Source organism: Chlorocebus sabaeus, chromosome 25 (genome assembly GCF_047675955.1).
Source record: "Chlorocebus sabaeus isolate Y175 chromosome 25, mChlSab1.0.hap1, whole genome shotgun sequence".
Classification (NCBI taxonomy): Eukaryota; Metazoa; Chordata; class Mammalia; order Primates; family Cercopithecidae; genus Chlorocebus; species Chlorocebus sabaeus.
Genome location: NC_132928.1, coordinates 83,444,654 through 83,465,157, shown reverse-complemented (window position 1 = coordinate 83,465,157; position 20,504 = coordinate 83,444,654). Strand labels below are relative to the sequence as shown.

The 20,504-nt window shown below is 43.2% G+C and overlaps 1 protein-coding gene across 2 annotated transcripts in view; it reads right to left on the bottom strand.

Moving 5' to 3' along the window:
- KIF26B (kinesin family member 26B) overlaps positions 1-20,504 on the bottom strand; it is a 569,059-nt gene that overhangs the window by 183,235 nt on the left and 365,320 nt on the right. The window contains exon 1 of one of the 2 annotated variants that reach the window (XM_007990012.3): positions 16,727-17,140. The exons of the other annotated variant lie outside the window; for it this stretch is intronic. Within the exon in view, the coding sequence (XP_007988203.3) occupies positions 16,727-16,749 (23 nt within the window). The 5' untranslated portion in view covers positions 16,750-17,140. Of the gene's footprint in view, positions 1-16,726; positions 17,141-20,504 lie in introns of those variants that run through there. 2 annotated transcript variants of the gene reach the window in all.

Sequence of the window (20,504 nt, the reverse complement as noted above, 5' to 3'; positions counted from 1 at the left end):
ATGACTAAGACGCCATCTGCAAGAGCTGGGCTTCAGGACCCAAGAGAAGGTTACGGACTTGTGCACTAACGAATCTAATTTCGTCCAGAACTTGACAAGTTGGTGCCACACTCTATGGGCACCTAAGAACATATCGACTTTCCCATTGCATTTTTCTATTTCTGTCTGTCCAACAAACCTAGTCAGACCCAAATACTGCCTAAACAACAAGTTCTAGGTCAAGATCTAGAGAAAAACACTCATTAAAACAGAGAAGTTCTGTTTCTGAGACTTGGATGACCTCAGGAAGGTGGCATCTTGCTTTAACCCACAGCAATCACTCATATTTTTAAGACAGAGCACGCTCCACGTTTTTAAGGACATTGGAAGATGAAATAACCCAAAACATATTCCCAATTCCTATAGAATAGAAAAATTCAAAGGAACATATTACCAATGTATAAACTGCCTTTGATGCCATGTGACATACGTGTTGACATGTGATTCTATAGCTTAGAGCTGCTTTATTGCCCAGGCATCAGTGTTTATCTCCACCCACACCTACCAAGCTACCCTTCCTTTTCTCCCTGCTGTCCTGGAGGGGTGGGCTCCCACCTGCCAGTTCCCAGTCACAAAACTTCAGCAGGGAGGAGAAAAGCGGAAGTACGTTGAATACAGAGTCCCTGAACAGTGAGAGGTAAACATTCCCTACCTGAGAAAGCACAGCGTGCAGCATCCCTCACACTATGCTACCTGTGAAACGGAGTGTTGCCTGCTGCCTGACCTCCTGACAGTGGCTGTGCACCTGGGTAACTGATGACTGGCCACACCCATACCCCAGTTCTTGCTCTTGTTCCTGCTGTTTAGCCTGTGCGGAGCCTTGCGTCTCGGTCTTCCCAGATGCCCCAGCTTCCTTATTTTAGCTTCCTGATCTGCATCTTGGCTTCTCATTGCTTGCCTGAGATCCACTTGCAAGCCTCAGAGCCAGCGCGGGTGGATCTCCCTGACTTTCTTTTTCGCCTGCATTTAGGTGCACATGTCCTTTTCCCTGTGCCATCTGACCTTTTGACCATCAATCCTTTCTTATCCGATGCTCCCTGACTGCAGATCTTCAGTTCCTGGCCTGATCTGCCCAGCCCCAAGCCTGCTTTGTACCAGGGAAACTTAGTAGCTTCTTGCCCCTTCCTAAGTCCCACCTATAGTGTGCAATTATGCAAACTGGGCTTAATACATAAATTAAAAGAACTGTAAACACCTAAGACACCAGATCTGTTTAAATGTGCATTAAAAACCCGTCCCAAAGCCAGATATAAATGATTATAGTTAACTGACATTATTGCTATCTTTCATGAACATGAATAACAGCGAACTGGCTGGTCTTATTAAACGGAATTGATGAAACCATGTATCTACAACCCAGCTATTTCAGTTGCCTATAAATATAGACAGAGAAAGACAATCACCGGCTAATTAAAGTCCATTCCTCATGGAATGTCAGTGCCTGATTTTTCGGCTGAGAAGCAATTGTCTGTAAAATATGTATGCCTATCTTTTCTGGTTTAAGGACTATCCAACTAAAATTAAGATTCCTTCAAGGGATAAGCATATCCCAGATAATCTGATTTCAAGAATCGAATGAATCTAATGTTCTTTTCATTACACCATGCTGCCTTTTAGATGCTAGCTCCAAGTTTCTAGTTAAATCATTTATACATATGCTAATGTAATGCTAAAAGGAAGAAGCTGAATGGTCTACCATAAACAGAGAACCCACTTAAAAGCCAAGAGTGACCACTAATTCCTTTAGAGCTTTCCTTAGTCTTTATCTTCCTTCGCCGTTTGATAGAAAATTATCTTGAACAGCATGAGAAACCGAAAAGAAGTTGTGCTGTTCACTTTTAATCTCTTTATTTTGAAAAGAAATAGAGCTTTATTCTCACTTTTCCCATATTTCAATTGTGTGAAATTAAAACCTGACATGAAATTACACACTTCAGATATAATTTGTTGCCTGAAGCAGCAAACCACTATCAAGGTGTGAGAGCTAGAAATGGGCAGCCTTAGCAGACCAAGTAAAGCCTTTAATCCGTAACTCTTTGCTGGGTACCTGTAGCTCTTTCAGAGCAAAGCTAATTAATCGTCAATGCTGGGTGACATGCTCTGTGGTTTGGGGGCTTCTTGGTTAATTAAATTTGAACATAAGAGTCTTATTTGCTAGAGGAAGTAATTTATTTCCCCCCTTTAATTCCAATATTTTTATTTAACAAATTATTTACTGTAGTTGAAACCTGAAGAAATCAGTAAGGTTATTTCAAAGGAAAACAATTTGCCTGGGACCTCTGCATTTTACGAATATGTACCAGACACAGAAGCAGGTCAGAATTTCTGCCCTTGACTCTGCTGAAAAGCCGGACTGCACCAGCGCCTGGGCAGTCGTTTAGATGGCTGGTACTTAGCAGCCCCACTAGAGGCAGAGAGGTAGAAATTCACAGCCCCTCCTTTCCTGGCTATGCTACCGTCAGGTTACCTGGGCTGGAGTGTTTGCAGATTGCTGAAAACCATGGCAAAATTACACTGGGCACTAAAGAACACTCGTCACAGGCAGGCCCAAAAACTGTGAAACAAGGAAAGGAGGCAGCTTTTGTTTTTAATAGAGAAGAAATCTCCAGGAAGATTTAGTTCAAATTTTCTAGTTAATTGTAAAGAAACTGGGCCCTGTTAAACTGCATATTGAGCTAATGTTTACTTTAATGGACATGTTATTTGTAGGTAGGTGACATTTACAATATGTAAAGGTAATTTTTAATGCTATGGATACTGTTAGTTATTAGAATCTAGGTTAAATAATTTCCATTTTTTTGGCAGAATATGGAGCAAAATTACATTAGTTTAAGTACCCAGGTAGGTTTAAAATACTATCTCAACTTTACTAACACATTGTTAATTATAACTAATTCTGCAACAATGAATCCTTGGTTAAGAATAAAATCACTATGCCTTATATTATTATGAGAAAATAATATTTATGTTTTGATGGTGCTTCTAGGAATGAATTGTGTGAAAAGAAAATACTTGTTCTCTAAATCAGAAGCCATCCAGCTGTGTCTGTGAATATATTCAGGGGCAATTGGATAGAATGTAACTCATGTTATATAATCAATCAGCCAATCAATCGTCTTTTCCTTGTGTGAATTCCCACGTTTACACAACAGCTATGCTTTGACAAGTTGCCTGTAATTTGAGATTTTATAAATTGAATCTTATTTCACATTGATTTCTATTAAAAGTTCAGAGACATCTTATCTGTATGTATGTTATTCAATTGAGAAGGGCTACAAACACTTTATCTTTAAATAACTGTGCTTTCTCTCTAGCCTGTCCAACAAATCACTAATAACAACAAACACTGAGTCGTTCAATGCTGTATTTAAAAACACACAGAACTGACTCCTAATACATGACTGACTACCAAGAAATGGCTAAGAAATATATAAGATTCTTCACTTCCTACATCAGCCTTTGCCTCCATAGACAAAAATAACTTATTTTCAAGATAGACAATCTTGGCTTAGATCTTCATTTAGTGTATTTGGATATAAAAAAAATTTGATTCTGGTTTTCAGATTTGAGAGTCTTCTGCATGAAGCCGGTGGCTGGAGTTATGCGAGGGGGTGAGATGACCCAGGGAGGTACAGAGTAGAAGGCGAGCAGAAGGTAACCCGTGACAGATCCATGAAAATCCTCAATACTTCATGAGTGAATATAAAAAGAGAAGATTATAAAGGAGCAGCCAGAAAGGTAAAGAGGAAGATGGAACAAGTGGTTAATAAAGTTAAAAGCTCCTGAGAGACTAAAAAAGACAGAATACAAAGTGTCCATTGGATTAGAATTAATGAGTTCATTTTTGACCTTGAACAGAATCAGAAGAAACACGCAGTACATTTCAGTGGGTTGAGAAGTAAATGGGGGTGGAAGAAGTAAAGACAAGGGGGCCTCCTCGGCTATTCTTTTGAGAAATTAAACTATGAAAGAAAAAAACATAACATATTAGGTATTTACCTAAATGCCTTAGACGGAATTATGAAGCTAAAATATGGCTTTGTTTTTTATAGAGGTTAATAGTTAACATAGACGCATTCATAAAAAACAGTTATTTAGCTTATAAAATTAAAGAAGATATCCTTCATCTTATTATCCATGCATTTATTTACTCATATTATTCCATAAACATTGATTGAATACCTACTATTTATAGGTTACTATGCTTTTACCCAATGTTCTCTACATAGATCCATTTTTTAAAAAGTTCTCAGAGGAAGACTAGGTATCTCCAGACAAATCATATGTGTCACTTTATTGGGTAAGAATAACAGAACCTAAACCTAGTAAAAAAAACATACAGGCTTTGGAGTCAAATAGGCTTGGTTCAAATCCTGCCTCTGCCACTTACTTTGATGTGTATGAAAATAATGGCAACTACCTCAGGGTCTGTTGGGAGAATAACGGGCATAAGGTATGGAAAAGAGGCCAGCAGAATGATCTGCACACAGTGAGAGCACAGTAAATGCTTTTGTTCTCTTCCCCTATCCTTTACTCCTTTGTGATCCATTTGCCTTAGCGTCCATAAAATTCAGAGCCTAAGAAATGTCCATGTACAATACCCAAGTTGGTCTAGGAACTGGTGTCTTTTTCTCTCTCCTTCTAGCTGGTTCCCAGTATATATTTTAAGATTTAATTTATGTTACAAATATTTAATGAGTTGTATTAAATCATTTTGGGAAAATTGGTAGGTATAAATCTTTAAACAGAAGTTATATGTGACTATTCTGTATTTATTAGTCTTCTAGGTGATTTTTTCTCACACTTTTATCAAGTTTGCTAAGAGGAGCTCACATCTAATGGAATACTCTATGCTGACATTGGATTAATCAATCCTTGTTCTTTCAAAGTTAGGTGGGTCAAAATTAGATGTTGCTATGGTCTGAATGTTTATGTCCCTCTCTGAATTCATAAGTTGAAATCCTAACCCACAAGATGATGGTATTTGGAGATGGGCATTTTAGGAGGTGATTAGGTCATGAGGGTGGAGCCCTGGTGAATGGGATTAGTGTCCTTATAAAAAGGAGCCCAGGGAGCTTGTCTGCCCCTTCTGCCATGTGAAGACACAACGAGAAGGTACCATCTATGAACCAGAGTGGGCCCTTACCAGACACCGAACCTGATATTCTCTTGATCTTTAACTTCTCGGCCTCTAGAACTGTACAAAATAGACTTCTGTTGTTTATAAATTTAGACTACGGTATTTTTGTTGTAACAACCCAAAGGAACTAAGACAGGTATTGTCTGTGATTCGAGATTATCTACAAATATTCTGTTTAACTCAATCTAGAGTAGAGAATTGCTCAAGGGCACTTTTAAGCTGATGATTTCAACAGGGCTCATAAAGTCGAAAATAAAATGTGACTGGAGAAAAGAATTGTGTAAATTGAGAATATGGGATGCAATAAATCCTTTAGCAAACATTATTTAGTAACAGTACTTTAGTACTTCAGAGTTCTCCCAAGAGAGGCAGAAAAGAGAAATAGTCAAGGGTACAGGATGCGAAGCCAATTATCTGGCTTCAAATCTCCTTTCTGCCACTCAGAGCTCTGTGGCCATGGTCAAGTTCTTTATCCTGCGCCACAGTTTCCCCAGCTGTAAAACAGGATGGTAAGAGTGGCTAGCCTCATGGAATTGTTGCGAAGTTCAAATAAGATGATCAGAACCGTTCCTCACTCAGAGTAAACACCCGGTAGGTGTTTGCTCCCATTATTGTTATAATAAAACATTAATATGAAAACTGTATCCTAAGTGTCTCTTCTTAGACGTTCTTTCTTATCAGCTTCTTAGAATATGAGTCCTAAAGAGCAAGGTGAAAGGGATGCCTTGGCTCTAGGCCCTGCTGCATCGCGAGTCAGCTCCAAAGATTCCCCCCACACACTGTCAATATCACAACTGGCTGTAGGACATTGACTCCCATGTCAGTTTCAGGTCCTGGACATCCTGAATGTAAGTTTTGGTTGTGCAGTTGGCCGAGAGGGTCTCGTTTCTAGCTAAGAAAGGACTGAAAAAAGGACATTCTCAATTTGGGCTGATAAATTGGGGTCTTCTACAGCCTTAGCTGTCAGGGAAATCTCCTGTTAGTGCAGTTACTTTGCCCTGAAAACCGCCAGCTGAAACTAGATTCTTATGTCAACCATGTGTCTGCAGTTTTTGTGTGCTGGAGGCAATTACTTACTTTGTAGTTCCTCCTCTGACAGTGTGTCCTCATGCCAGATGAACAGGGACAGGACGACTGATTGTCAACCTCACCAGGATGCTGTAGGCTGTGTTCTGAGGCACTTAGAGAGCGTGTGCGCAAAATCAATACATATGCAAAAACAAAATGCTGTGTTAAGCCAACTAACACAGCTGGCCCACAATCTAAATTGCGCACAGGCAGTATCATTTTCCTTAATGCACCGGAAATAAGTTGTCTGTGCTGGTCACAAAGGCTGATAGAGCCTGACTGCTATGTCTCTCACACCAGCCAGGTGTCTACCAGCATGGTACACGGTCAAGATGAAAAAAGGACCAGCCTGGGCACGGTGGCTCACGCCTGTCATCCCAGCACTTTGGGAGGATGAGGCGGGCGGATCACGTGGTCAAGAGATCAAGACAATCCTGGCTAACACAGTGAAACCCAGTCTCTATTAAAAATACAAAAAACTAGCCGGGCGAGGTGGTGGGCACCTGTAGTCCCAGCTACTCAGGAGGCTGAGGCAGGAGAATGGCGTGAACCCGGAAGGTGGAGCTTGCAGTGAGCCGAGATCGCGCCACTGCACTCCAGCCTGGGCGACAGAGCGAGACTCCATCTCAAAAAAAAAAAAGAAAAATGTACCAAAAGGGTCCAAAGCACCTTACTGCTTCTTACAATGTGCTATAATTATTTGTGTCTTCCTTGCAAGATTGAACACTTCATAAGGCCAGGAGCCATGTCTATCTTTCCTACAACTGCATTCCCCAAAATTGCCTCATCTATAGTGGGCACTACACAAATACAGATGGGTGAGTGGATGGTAGGAACTGGCTCAAAATCACCGACACCACCGAAGAAGTAAGCCTTGCTGCATGTCTTCCCTACAGGGTCAGCCTGGGGATCCTTTCAGTCTTCCTAGCCACAGAATGGTTGGGAAACATGGGTCTAGGTGGAGGTAGACTTAGACTCAAGGATTGCTCTAGCTCAGAGGTCTTACAAGGCTATGGTTTGGGATGTATCTGGATGTATAAGTATCTAAATATTTTCCAAAACAAGCCTGTCAGATTATATTAAAAGACTCTTCATCATCTGTAGGGAAGATGGTTATTTTTATTGTACAGAAGCATGCGATTCTGTGTATTGCTTTTTAAAAGGGTACAGCACAGTCCAACCTCTTAAGCATTCCCCAGTATCCTTGCTTTTCTGCCTCCATATCCAAACCAACTAAACTACACCCTACAATGTTGCAATGACGTCATCTTATGGGTTAGGATTTCAACTTATGAATTTAGAGGGAGACACAAACATTCACACCACAGGGAACATTTATCCTACAATGTTCCCTAACGGAAAGGCATGTGGTCAGGGCTGATGGTTAATATTGTCCTTTCTGATGTAAGTTCCATGAGAATGAGGCCTTTTATTTTCTTAACTGCCAAGAATGGCATGCTATGCAGTGGATATTCAATAAAACACTTACAGAATGAATGGATGGATGGATGGATGGATGGATGGATGGATGGATGGATAAATGGATGGGCGGATGGATGGATGGGCGGGTGGATGGATGGGGGGGTGGATGGACGGATGGATGGATGGACGGGTGGATGGACGGACGGACAGACGGGTGGATGGATGGATGGATGGATGGGTGGATGGATGGATGGGTGGATGGATGGATGGATGGGTGAGTGGGTGGATGGATGGGCGGGTGGGTGGATGGATGGGCGGGTGGGTGGATGGATGGATGGGCGGGTGGACGGATGGGTGGACGGACGGACGGATGGGTGGACAGACGGACGGACAGACGGACGGGTGGATGGATGGGTGGGTGGGTGGATGGATGGATGGGTGGATGGATGGATGGATGGATGGATGGATGAATAGATCGTGTTTGTCTTTAAGGTTTGCTGACTTCTTAATGATGACAATGCGTAAAATATTTCTTGGTATGGGTTTCTTCAGGCTTCCGTGTTCATAAGACAAATACAATTACTGTGTTCATTGTAATAATTTTTCCACATCGTCATTAGTCTGTGTCCAACATGTGTTTTCCCAAGCCTCTGGGAGAGGGGTTTTTTGAAGTTGCCTGTCGAAATAGATATGCTCAATGGGTTCTTACAAGTTAAAGGTTGTAGACTTGTGCTTCATAAGGACAATTCCAAAAGTCAATTTAATTCGATTATTTTTTTTTTCCTATTTCTAGCCTTTAGAAATCACTTGCTGCCGGACTAGCCAGGGAGGGCTCGCTCACTCTCACTCTCTCTCTCTCTCTCGCTTGCTCACTCTTTCGCTCTCTCGTGCTTTCTCTCTCTCTCGCTTGCTTGCTCTCTTGCTCTCTCTCTCTCACTTGCTCTCTCTCTCTCACTTGCTCTCTCTCTCTCTCTCTCACTTGCTCGCTCGCGCTCTCTCTCTCTCTCTCTCTCTCTCTCTCTCTCTCTCTCTCCTGCAGAGGGGGCTCCAAGCCCAGATTTTCCTTGGCTTCTTCTTGGGGTAGTTCTCAGAATGATGACAGCGGTGTCTTTAGCTATTGCTGACATTTACTGGTAACTAACTGAGTTACCAGTTAGTCAAGTATTTAATTTTAGTTTACACTATGAAAATTTAATTTAAAAAAAAGTAGATATTTTTCAAAATTATATTTTCAGGGTAATTAAATCAATGATATTCTTATACTTGAACAATATGTTCTTATTAGGCTATCAACTAATGACAATAATTCAACAATTCAATTCTAAACTTGTTCTGCATTTCTTCAGAATAAAAACATGGACTAACCCAAATACAGTCACGCACCGTATGACGACGTTTCAGTCGAGGACGAACCACATATATACCGATGGTCCCATAAGATAATCTTATTTTTACTGTACCTTTTCTGTGTTTAGGTATGTTTAGGGACACAAATACTTACCATTGTTTACAGTTGGCTACAGTATTCAGTACAGCGACATGCTGTACAGGTGTGTAGCCCAGGAGCAATAGGCCTGTCCTCTAGCCTCGGTGTGCAGTAGGCTACACCATCCAGATTTGTGCAAGTACACGCTATGATGTTCAAACAACAACGAAATCACCTAATGGTTCATTTCTCAGAACGCATCCCCATCGTTCAGTGACACATGACTGCACTTAATTTTTTTTTTTTTTTTTTTTTTTTTTGAGATGGAGTTCCACTCTGTCACCCAGGCTGGAGTGCAGCGGTGCCACCTCGACTCACTGCAGCCTCTGCCTCCCGAGTTCAAGCAATTCTCCTGCCCCAGCCTCCAGAATAGCTGGGATTACAGGCACCCACCATCAAATCTGGCTAATTTTTGTATTTTTAGTAGAGATGGGGTTCACCATGTTGGCCAGGCTGGTCGTGAACTCCTAACCTCAAGTGATCCGCCTGCCTTGGCCTCCCAAAGTGCTGCGATTACAGGTGTGAACGCACTGCACCTGGCCTCACTGCACTTAATTTTTACCTAATCTTTTTTCTCTGTTGGATACTCAAAGCTTTTTAACTAAAACAAATGAGAGTGTATAAATCTGTTACTAAACACAGTAGATATTCTATTACAGGACACAGGCATCAATTTCACTTGGAAATAAGTTTCTATCTTCTGAACTCTAATTAAACTCATTATATTTTTAAAATAACTTCCTATTTATATTCTTTACCTATAGGTCTTACCTCCTTTCAAAGCTCTAAGCTTCCGCGGGGTAAGGCCAGTATCTTATTCAAATATTTATCCTCCATGTTACAAGGGCTTTGCGAGCAATGGGTGAATGACAGAAATCGTGCACAAATGGATCCGGGAGTGAGTGTGTAAGAGTGTGGCAGTCCTCACTAACTAGCTCATGGACTCTTAGCAGCTTCCTTACCCAGAACATCATTCTTCAAAGATTTGAAAATCCACAAACTACGCGATCTCTAAGGTCTCTCCCAGCTCTGAAATGCTTATGCTCTGTAACCACCGTGGCGTTCTGATTCATGACTAAAAGCATCCAAAATGTTGTTCCACACTTCTCCAGTGTTTTAGAAGGCTCATCAGTATTTTTTCCCACTATTGTGAGTTTTGGGAACGTACCTTAATAAAGTAACTGGTACAAGAATGCTGGCAGTCAATGTTTACTACAACTGTAAAAAAGCCTTTGAATTGCCTAAAACATGCTATAAAATCCTGTGCTTTTTACTATAGATAGTTTCCCAGTAGTGACTTAGGACTTTTCAAGTGAAATCAGGTTGTTTAGACTTTATCTCCTCTTCTTTCTCCAGAATAGTTTTTCCTTCTCAAGCAAGGATTTTTAGAAATGGATATACTAATACCATCTTAAGATAGATACAATACATTAACAAGTAGCCTAGGTTGACCCAGTCACAAAACCCAGGTGTGGATCCATTATTGACCCACGAGCCACTGTTTCCAACCAGCTGTGATCGGTCTTCATCATCATTATAACATCCTATTTAGGGTGATCTATTACTAATCATCGCCTGTTTTGAGAATCTGAAAAATATGTTGTCTTAGTCATCATGAAAGATGAATAAAATTACATGACACCTGCCAGGTGCAGTAGCTCACGCCTGTAATCCCAGCACTTTGGGAGACTGAGGCAGACGGATCACAAGGTCAGGAGTTCAAGACCAGCCTGGCCAAGATGGTGAAACCTCATCTCGACTAAAAATACAAAAATTAGCCGGTTGTTGTGGCGGGCGTCTGTAATCCCAGCTACTTGGGAGGCTGAGGCAGAGGACTGCTTGAACCCGGGAGGCGGAGGTTGCAGTGAGCCGAGATTGCTCCACTGCACTCCAGCCTGGGCGATAAAGTGAGACTCATTCTCGAAGAAAAAAAAAAAATTACAACACCATTCACTTTCGTGGTCCTGTTCATATACAGAGAATCATGCCAATTCCTCTGTCCAAATGCCCTCCCTTCCCAGCCACCTCCTGCTCATTCTTCTAGACCCAACTCTAATATGACTCCTTCTCTCCGAAGCAGAATTATTCATCTCTTCCGTATGTTCTGAAAGTATTGTGCTAGCAGAGCTGCCTTGTGGTTTATCACAGGCGTTACAGTAGGGTTAGTTTGTATATTCACCACTCCTCTCTGATTCACTTCTGAATCCAAAACTTTACACAGCACCTATAATACATTAGGCGTTCAATAAATGTTTGTGTGGCAAATATCTGCTTCCTGTCCCACATTTGGTCTGCAGGTCGATATTTTCATATTAAACTGTTGACTGGATTTTTCCTAAACTCCTGATAGAGTTTCAAAAGCATAATGCAACAGAGATTAAAATTTGTATTGATTTAGTCATTGTTGCCAAAAGCTACATGCTGGAAATGATTTCTCCCATTTCCTTTTTTTTATTTTTTTTGAGACAGAGTCTCACTTTGTCAGCCAGGCTAGAGTGCAGTGGTGCAATCTTGGCTCACTGCAACCTCCGCCTCCTGGGTTCAAGCGATTCTCCTGCCTCAGCCTCCCTGCCTCTAGCTGGGGCATGTGTCACCATGCCCGGCTAATGTGTTTGTATTTCAGTAGAGATGGAGTTTTCACCGTCTTGACCAGGCTGGTCTTGAACTCCTGACCTCAAGTGATCTGCCCGCCTTGGCGGCTGGGATTACAGGTGTGAGACATCACATCTGGCCCCATCTCCATTTTTATATTCATGTTCAGCTCTTTTCCTATCCCAGTGCCACAATGCAAAGTTTTGCCTACACTTACTAATTAAATACCAAGAGAGAAAGCCCCACTCTGACCACAGTCAGGTGGGGGTGAAAGCAGCAGCGTGGGGAGCAGCCGGAGCAGTCAGCCCAGCGCCCCCTCCCCACACCCCCACCCCTCCACAATCACCAGCTTTTAGTCCCCAGTATCCAGGGGCAGTCTGGCAACCAGAACTTTTGTGTTCAGCTGAAGAGAATGTGCAAATGACAGTTCTGGCTGTCAGGGAGCTTATTACCTAAGCAAGGAGCTTACATATTTATGAGCTGACATCTCAGATTTGCGGCTTTGCAGTATTCCCCAATTTCCCTTTAGAGCAGCCAATAGGCACAGACAGGCCTTGCGGGCTCATTACTTCCCCCCACATCTCCACCTCCACCAAGACACAGCAGGTGGTTCATTTGTGGAGACATCCAGGGCCAAAGGAAAGTGAAAAATGAGCCTACACAAACTCCTGGGCTGGACCTGAAGAGGTGAATAATAGACCCACAGTGGATTCACTACGGCAAAGGCAGCTGCAGCGGGCGCTCCTCTCGATGCATGTAATATTAATACATACAGCCCTACAGAGCTGCCTGTTAGCAAATCACGCTCCCGTACATCATTTCATGTCATCCTCTGCACCATCTTGCGGCTTTACATGAGGACTGGCCATAGGAACGGACCATTCCTATTAAACGTTTTCTTGTTGTTGTTCTGCAAATCACATTTTCTGAAGGAAAAACAAACTCTAACACCATGGAGGAGCTTGTTTCATCACGGACCAGAGTTCAAGCATTGCTATGGAAAATGTATCATTCTGCTGATAAAAAGGATAAATCCAGATACGGCCTGCAAGGCTGGGTTCAGAAAGGGAGAGCAATACGGCGTCATTCTCCTTAGTCTTGGATAGTCCCACCAAGAAAACAAACTCAGGGGAGAGGCAGAATCGAATCCAGATACTCCTCCATGGAGAGGACTCATGAGATGCAACAGAAACCCAAGTATCAGGCTATAGTCCAAACCCAGCTTTGTCAGACTCACCCTCTCTGCCCGCTCCTTGACCATGCTGCCTCCGTGATGATTCCTTCTCTGTCCGCCTCTGCTTTTAGAAACCATTTTCCCTTCTCCATCCTCCCAGGCAGGGATCTGAACTCCCTCATTCATACCCCGGGCCAAGCCAAGTGACAGAGTGAGCCCTTCCAGTGCCATTGGCTTTCAGAATCTTACCTCTTGTTTTGAAATGAAAAGTTTTGTTGCTGACCATTTCAACCATCAGAGGTTCTGGCCCACCTAAAGCCTGGCCTGCTTCTATGACAAAGAATGGGCCCACACTGCAAGAACGGTATAAAAGAACACTGTTTTGTTTCACTAAAATGTATGAATCTCAGTATCTGAGAAACCAATTAAAATATTGGTATAAAAAATGCTTTGCCCTCATACTAACTTAAAACTGCAGGCAACTGCACAGCACTCTACTCATCAAAGCCTTCCACACACATGATTTCATGCATCTTCACTCAAGACCTGAGGCAGGGCAGAGACTCTTTATCCATTCCTTCTGTCATTTATGCATCCATTCGGCAAACATTCATCGAGTGCTGCCCGGGTCTTGACACCAAAGGCAGAGCTTCAAGACAGGATTACAGTCGAGTGGGAAGGCAGACAGTGATGACTGCATGGTGAAGCATGGAGAGATGTAGGTGCCATAGGATGGCAGAGGAGAAGCCCAGACCCTCTGGGGCTCAGGGGATCAGGGGAGGTCTCATAGAAGGAGAGAAGAAAGGAGCCAGCCAGGAGGAGGAGCCATTGTGCTGAGGGACCAGCATGAGTCAAGGTGAGGAGAGTGGCGGAGTAAGGAGTAACCCATGTAGGGCTGGAGCTCGGAAGAAGGGTGATCATTTTCTCAACATCACTCAAGTGGTTACGCACAGAGCTGGGACTCAAACACCCAGGTCTTGACTTCTACTCTCGCACACTTTCCATTCTGTCACACTGCCTCGCTGTCTTCCCAGGTCCCCCGTCATTAAGGATCTGGGTCCTCTGCTGGAAAGTGTCTGAGAGACAGACCTGCCGCTGACAGGAGAACATGAGGACAGTCCTGACATCGAGGCTATGACCAGACACTAAGCTAAGCATCATGCATTATCTCGTTTAATTCTTGAAAAACCTAAAATGAGATAAGTTCAACACTGAAGGCCACGCTTGGTTTTCACAACACTTCTTGGGCTCCCAGCTTTTCAGAACAGCACCGGTTGTTAGAAAGACGGCTGTCCAGAGAGAACATACCAGCATAGTGGGATTGTTGAGCAAAGCAAGAACGCTGGCGGTGGATCTCAAGCAAAGCTTTCTGGCAGAACATCAGGCTGAAATGAAAGCTTTGTTCCGTGTGTAAGGCACTGATCAGTTTCAGACTTATCTTCACCATCTGCCCTTATCAGTTTAGAACTTTGCTTGAAACTTTAGAGACAACCCACCTCTCTCTCTCTCCTTTCTCTTTCTCTCTCTCTCTCTGTCTTTCTCTCCTTTCTTTCACCTTGACTCTAGTATTTTTTTTAATTGCTCAGCAGTTTTCCCGATGCCAATCAGCTGCCTCTCTCAAAGACTGTGTGCAGGTATCAGCATATCTGGTCTCTGCTCATTCACTGCTAAAAAGCACTCTCCGTCCCCCACGAAAACACATGAGATTCTAGAGGGGGCTGCGGGTTGGAGCTGTCCACCAGCGGTACTGGAGAGGCACAGGCTGGGGGCGTGGAGGAGGGGATGTAGGAGGGTGGGGTTGCTGCCTCTGCCAGTGAGCGGAAACTTGAAAAATGGTTTCTTATTTGCCTTTTCTTTTCTATTTCTGGAGCAAGCTTTCTCCTTAGCTCAAAATCCAGGGGCACGGTGAAAGACTGTCTGTCTCCCCTAACCCAGGAAGGCTATAACTGGTGTCTGCTTTAACAGGGAGCCGCAAACAAGGATGAGAACTGGAATTTGGGTAAGAAAATTATTCCTTTTTTAGTCTTTGTTTTTTAATGATTTTCCTTTCCCCAGCATGATTTTTGCTCTAGGTTTTCCACTCTGCTTCAAGCCTCTTCCAGATGCATAAGTCTCACAGAGTCCACATAAACAAGAAACCAAAACAAAACAGCACAAGATCGAAAGCTTTTCCCCCTTGTGATACAACCACTTTATGTGCAGAGAGGCGCTCACGTGATGCTGCCAACATGTGTTTTCTGTCTCAGATTTCCCTTGATAACAAAGGACATATTTTAAAAGGCGTGGCCCTAGGTGCATTTGGCCAGCAGGAATCTGAGTGGAGTTTGGGGATTTCATTTGGCCTTAGGCTAATTTCCTCGGGTGCCCAGTGCTACAGCCCTTGATGATGTTAAACCCCAATTAATAAAGTTAAGAACACTTCAGGTCAGGTTTGTAAGATATGATCTCATCCTACTGCTTACAGAACTGATTTAATATTCAGGAATCAACTGAGCTCATTCATTTCCAAAACTGGCAGCCCTGCATGTTGCTTTACAGTACTCCCTCTGTCCAAGGCTGGGCAGGGCACATTAAAAGGAAATCTGTAGAAGAGGCTTTCATGATGTTCCAAGACTCAGAGAGAAGGATGGGGGCTGGGAGACAGGCAGGGTGGACAGGTGGGAGGGGCAGTAGCTCTGCCTGGGGTATGAATGTGATACAGAGAGAAAGGCAATGATAGCTCAGAAAAACTCATGACTGTTATTGTTAGAAATCCCACTTCCAAATCTATGTAAGTTTTAAGAAGCCAGAAATGCTGCATTAACATTACAGTATGGACTTTTTAAAAAATGTTGCAAATGACCATAAAACATATCAGCCATCTCTTTTGATGACTTATCAAAAGAGTGATTTATGATCTTAAAAGCCTCCTTTAAAATACTGCTTTTTAATCAAGAAAGCTTATGTCACTCTTCCGATACAAAATTCACCTCACTTCAGCTTTCGAAGAAAAGGTAGGTCATATTTTTAAATTTCAATTTCTCATCTTTTAAATAGCTGTTCCTTTCTCTTGTGACATAAACTGATTTTGGTCTTCAAGTGACTTGTTTTTCCTCCCTGAATACTTAGGAATTGAAGTGCTTAAACCGAGCCATCACACAGAAAGATGGAAAAGTCTCTGACTGGTATAAACTAGCAATGACTAGCTTTCCACTAGACAGTGGCCTGCAACCCAAGAGTGACCAGACATTGTACTCTAGAATGGGGAGATGTCCAACCTCAAGAAAAGTTGAAATGGACGGGAAACGTAGTCAACATTTGACATTAGTTAAAAAACAAAACAAAACAAACAAACAAACAAACAAACAAAAAACCCTCACATTTATGCAGCCAGAAAGAACCTGTTCTGAAAGCCACAGGCTAACTTCATCTTTATGATCCTGTAAAGAGAATACATTTCGGTTCCGTCTTTGATTCTAACATGAGCCAATGTCAAATATTTCAGCAACTCTGAATAAGCCTGATTAGAGCAATGACTGTCAGTTCAGAAACCTTCTTCATTTATTGCCCATTTTATTCCCGTCCACCGGAGGATGTTTATAGCTTCTATGTCAGTAGTTTGTGTGTCTCTTCTGATAGAACTAGGTATTCTGCAAGTCCACTGAACAAGAAGAAAGCTCGTACAATCTGGAACCTCCTAACTTCTTTGAAACGCTTTATACATTTTTTTACTTTTCTCAAAAGGAAACTGAAAAAGTTAAAGTAGAAAAACTAGCAAGAAAACAGACCACCTAACTACAGCAACATATATAACTGTGTTACTTACACTGCTTTCCAATCCATCATCATTGATAAGTCATGGCTAAATAATCAAGTGCAGAATCCATTTCTTCACGACTGCTAATAAATAGCTTCTCTCAAACGTCTCTTGCAGATCTGGGGCCATCTCAGGAGAAAGTAAAATTGTGCGAAGGTGAAGGAGAAAAGGCTGGAAAATTCTAAAATCCATGGGGGTCTGAGAACTCTCAGAGCAGACCCTGGTGAAACATTCTTGTGATTCCAGCCTTTGGCTAAACCATGATCCTGGCCTCACTGAGCTCCCAGCCACTTTCCCAGTGCAGATCAGCCCCTGCTCCAACATTGCATTTCCCTCCAAGTACAGGGCATGGATGGGAGAAGAGCTCACAGAATCCTGCCAATCTGTACATGAAAGCACGCTTCTCAGAGGAAGCTGCACCAGTTTCGCTCTGGTGTCTGCTATCTCAGAGAGAGAGAGGGAGGGAGGGAGGGGCAGAGGCAGGCAGGAAGGGAGGGGTGAGACAAGGAGAGAGAGGGAGAGAGAGAGAGAGAGAGGAAGAGAGAGAGAGAGAGAGAGAGAGAGAGAGAGAGAGAGAGAGAGAGAGAGAGGAGCTCTGCTAAAAGAGACAGCCGAGAAAGAAATACTTGCTACAACTCCCATTAACCCACAGTAGCTTAGGGTTCTTGGCACAGCAGCTGCAAAATATACTGTCAAAATCAAATGTTTAAAATCTTTAATTGTACATCCCTATATACATTTAGCCATGTATGTGTAGACAAAGCTGACGGAACTCAGGTTTTATATATGTCTGTGACTCTGCAAGGGAACACTCGTAGACAAACAGATGCAGATATATATCCCCATGAGAATGATATCTGCATGCACATGTTTCGTTTTCTAAGTGAAATTGTCTAGTCTCACAGTTTGCATGTCTTAAAACTATTCCAATGCTCTCGGTAATGAAAGTGCAAACCCGACAAACAGCCCTTTGCCTCTGACAGCGTCTCATCTCTGATCGTGTTCTCCTCAGTTTGGTCTGAGTTCCTGTTTCTTTTTCCCTACCTCAGGAAAGAAACCCCCAAAAGAGAAGAAGGTAGAGAGACGAGGCAGGAGCTTTCAGTGTGACTGTCAACTTTGCATGCCCCACTCCATTATTCATGGCACTGCAACCCAGGTCCCTCCACAGATCCAGCCGAAGCCCAGATGATGCCCAAGGGAGGGCGTGGCATGGATCAGAGGCATGAGACCCACAGACGGGGCTCTGTAATAGCACAGGAACTGGTGAAGATGTTTAAGGAAAAAGAAGCAACAGAGAAGCTGAAGGCAGGAAGGGAGAAGGGAGAAAGGCACCCGTGAGGCAGGCTGGGAGGGGCAGCCATGGTGGCAGGAAGCACAAGGTTGCCTGTGACTGATTCCTGAGTGGTCTCTCCAGCCCTCCCTGTCTTTATGAGGACTCCGTTCACCTGCGTTTCTCCATGTGGAGTCCCAGTCATCTGCACTAGAGATACCTGGACCTTACCCCAAAGATTCTGATTGAGCTGGTGGGACCGTCTGCATTTTACCAAGCTCCATAGATCGTTCTCCTGCAGGCGGGAGTTTCTGGAGACCCACTGCTTCATTGATATTGAGCAAATGAATGGATGAAAAGTGAATGACGTGAGAAGAGATCCTAATGGAACACCTATGGGAATGCCAACATTTATGGAAGATGGGAGAGTTGAAAGGAAACTGAAGGCGAATGGTCAGAATGGTGAGAGGGGAGTGAGGAGGGAGAAGAATCACTGAAACGAGAGAAGGAATGACCTGTCGCTTTCTCAAAGGGCAGTGCTTTTATAGCTCTGGGACTACACGTGCTATGCCGTTCCCTTAACCCAGAACACTCATCTCCAGGCAAACCATCCCTTAAAACCCAGCTCAAAAGTCTCATCCTCTTGGAAACTTTCCTAACTCTCCCAGGCATAGGGAACGGCTCCAATCACATCTTGTTTGTATTTCTCATTGTAAGTACCTCTACATACTGCCCTTCTTTATTGGATGGTTTCTCTCTTTCTCATTCTAGGATGATCAGCTGTTTTATGTAGACTAGATGATCTCTCAGTCATCACTACATGTCCCCAAATTCTGGATAAAGTAGCTACTCCATGTGCACTAACTAAATGGCTAAACATATCACAAGAGGATTTATTGACCTGAGGAGCTGGTACATAGACATTTGCTCTACAATTGGTCTTTAAACTGAACATCTGCCTCCATTTCACACACTATTTTCATGCATGATACACTTCACAGTATCACTTTAAATGTTTCTTTATTGGGATTTAGTCTAGAGAGTTATGACTTAGTGGAGAATGAAGAGAAAACGTTATAAGGAACTAATCTAACAAGGAGGTAAACAAGACAAAAGGCAAAGAAAGTACCAGACTGAGGTGAACTCAGTGCAAGGTGCAGCATTGCAGATGTGGTTTTTGATAAACTGATACATTTGGGACTCAGAAAGGTGTCACACTTCCATTAATGGTGACAAAGAAATTGCCTAAACAGAGATAAACTGCTCAAAGTAAAACCAAATGTAGTCACTTCTGGAGAAGGACCACCACATTAAGCCCCAATGTAAGAAAATGGTCACTAAATTTGGTGAAACAGAGTTGGAAATGAAAGATACCAAAATAATTAGCAGAAAACAAATCACCCATCTACTTGCCTTAAAAAAAGATTAGAGGAATTATAGATTAAAAGTTAGGGATCACACAGCACTTTGGGAGGCCGAGGCGGGTGGATCGCGAGCTCAGGAGATCGAGACCATCGTGGCTAACATGGTGAAACCCCATCTCTACTAAAAATACAAAAAATTAGCCGGGTGTGGTGGCGGGCGCCTGTAGTCCCAGCTGCTTGGGAGGCTGAGGCAGGAGAATGGCTTGAACCCGGGAGGCGGAGCTTGCAGTGAGCCGAGATCGCACCACTGCACTCCAGCCTGGGTGACAGAGCGAGACTCCGTCTCAAAAAAAACCACAACAAAAAAGTTAGGCATCACACTAATCATTGAATAGATGAATGAATGAATGAATGAATGAATGAATGAATGAATGAATGAAATGGCGAAGGGTCTGGAACATCCTTGGGGAAACACCAGCATTTGAGGGGCATTTCAAATACTGTTTTCATAGTTTTTAAAGTGTTTCATCACTTGGTGTTGAAACACTTGTTCAGTGTTTCAGAAAAGCTGAATGACTTGCTCTTGGTCACACAGCTACTAACTTCCTGGACGAGATCTGGAACCCGATCTTCCACATTCAATCTGCTACACTTTCCACCGCACCGCATTAAGCCCCAGCGTATGAAAATGGTCACTAAACTTGGTGAAACAGAGGTGGAAATGAAAGATACCAACAGGAATCCATCTTGAAACACAAGAGAAAGCCATCTCAAGGAACAACCTACTTGTCCAAACATCGGTTGGCAAGCAGCATGCGTAGTGCTGTGAAGCTGGGAATCCCTAACCAGAAGTTTGGGGTGGCCTGGCTGGGAAGGCTGCCCCCCGGGACTCTCCTCTCCACTGTCTCTCGTGTTCAACGACCCGGGGTCATGTGCAGGGGACATGGAGATGTGCCTTCTAGATCTTGCTTCAAGGGAGGACTTGTTGCCCCGGCTGTGGGCAGTTGGCCTCTAGCTGACAGCTCCTTCAGGATTTGCTTCCACTGAAGAAAGCCACAGAGCGCTGCAGAAGGCCCAGGGCCTGGCCTTCCCACAGTGGTTCACATCCAAAGACTGTGAGTGTGTAAAGCAGTCTTCGGATGGCAGTGAGGGT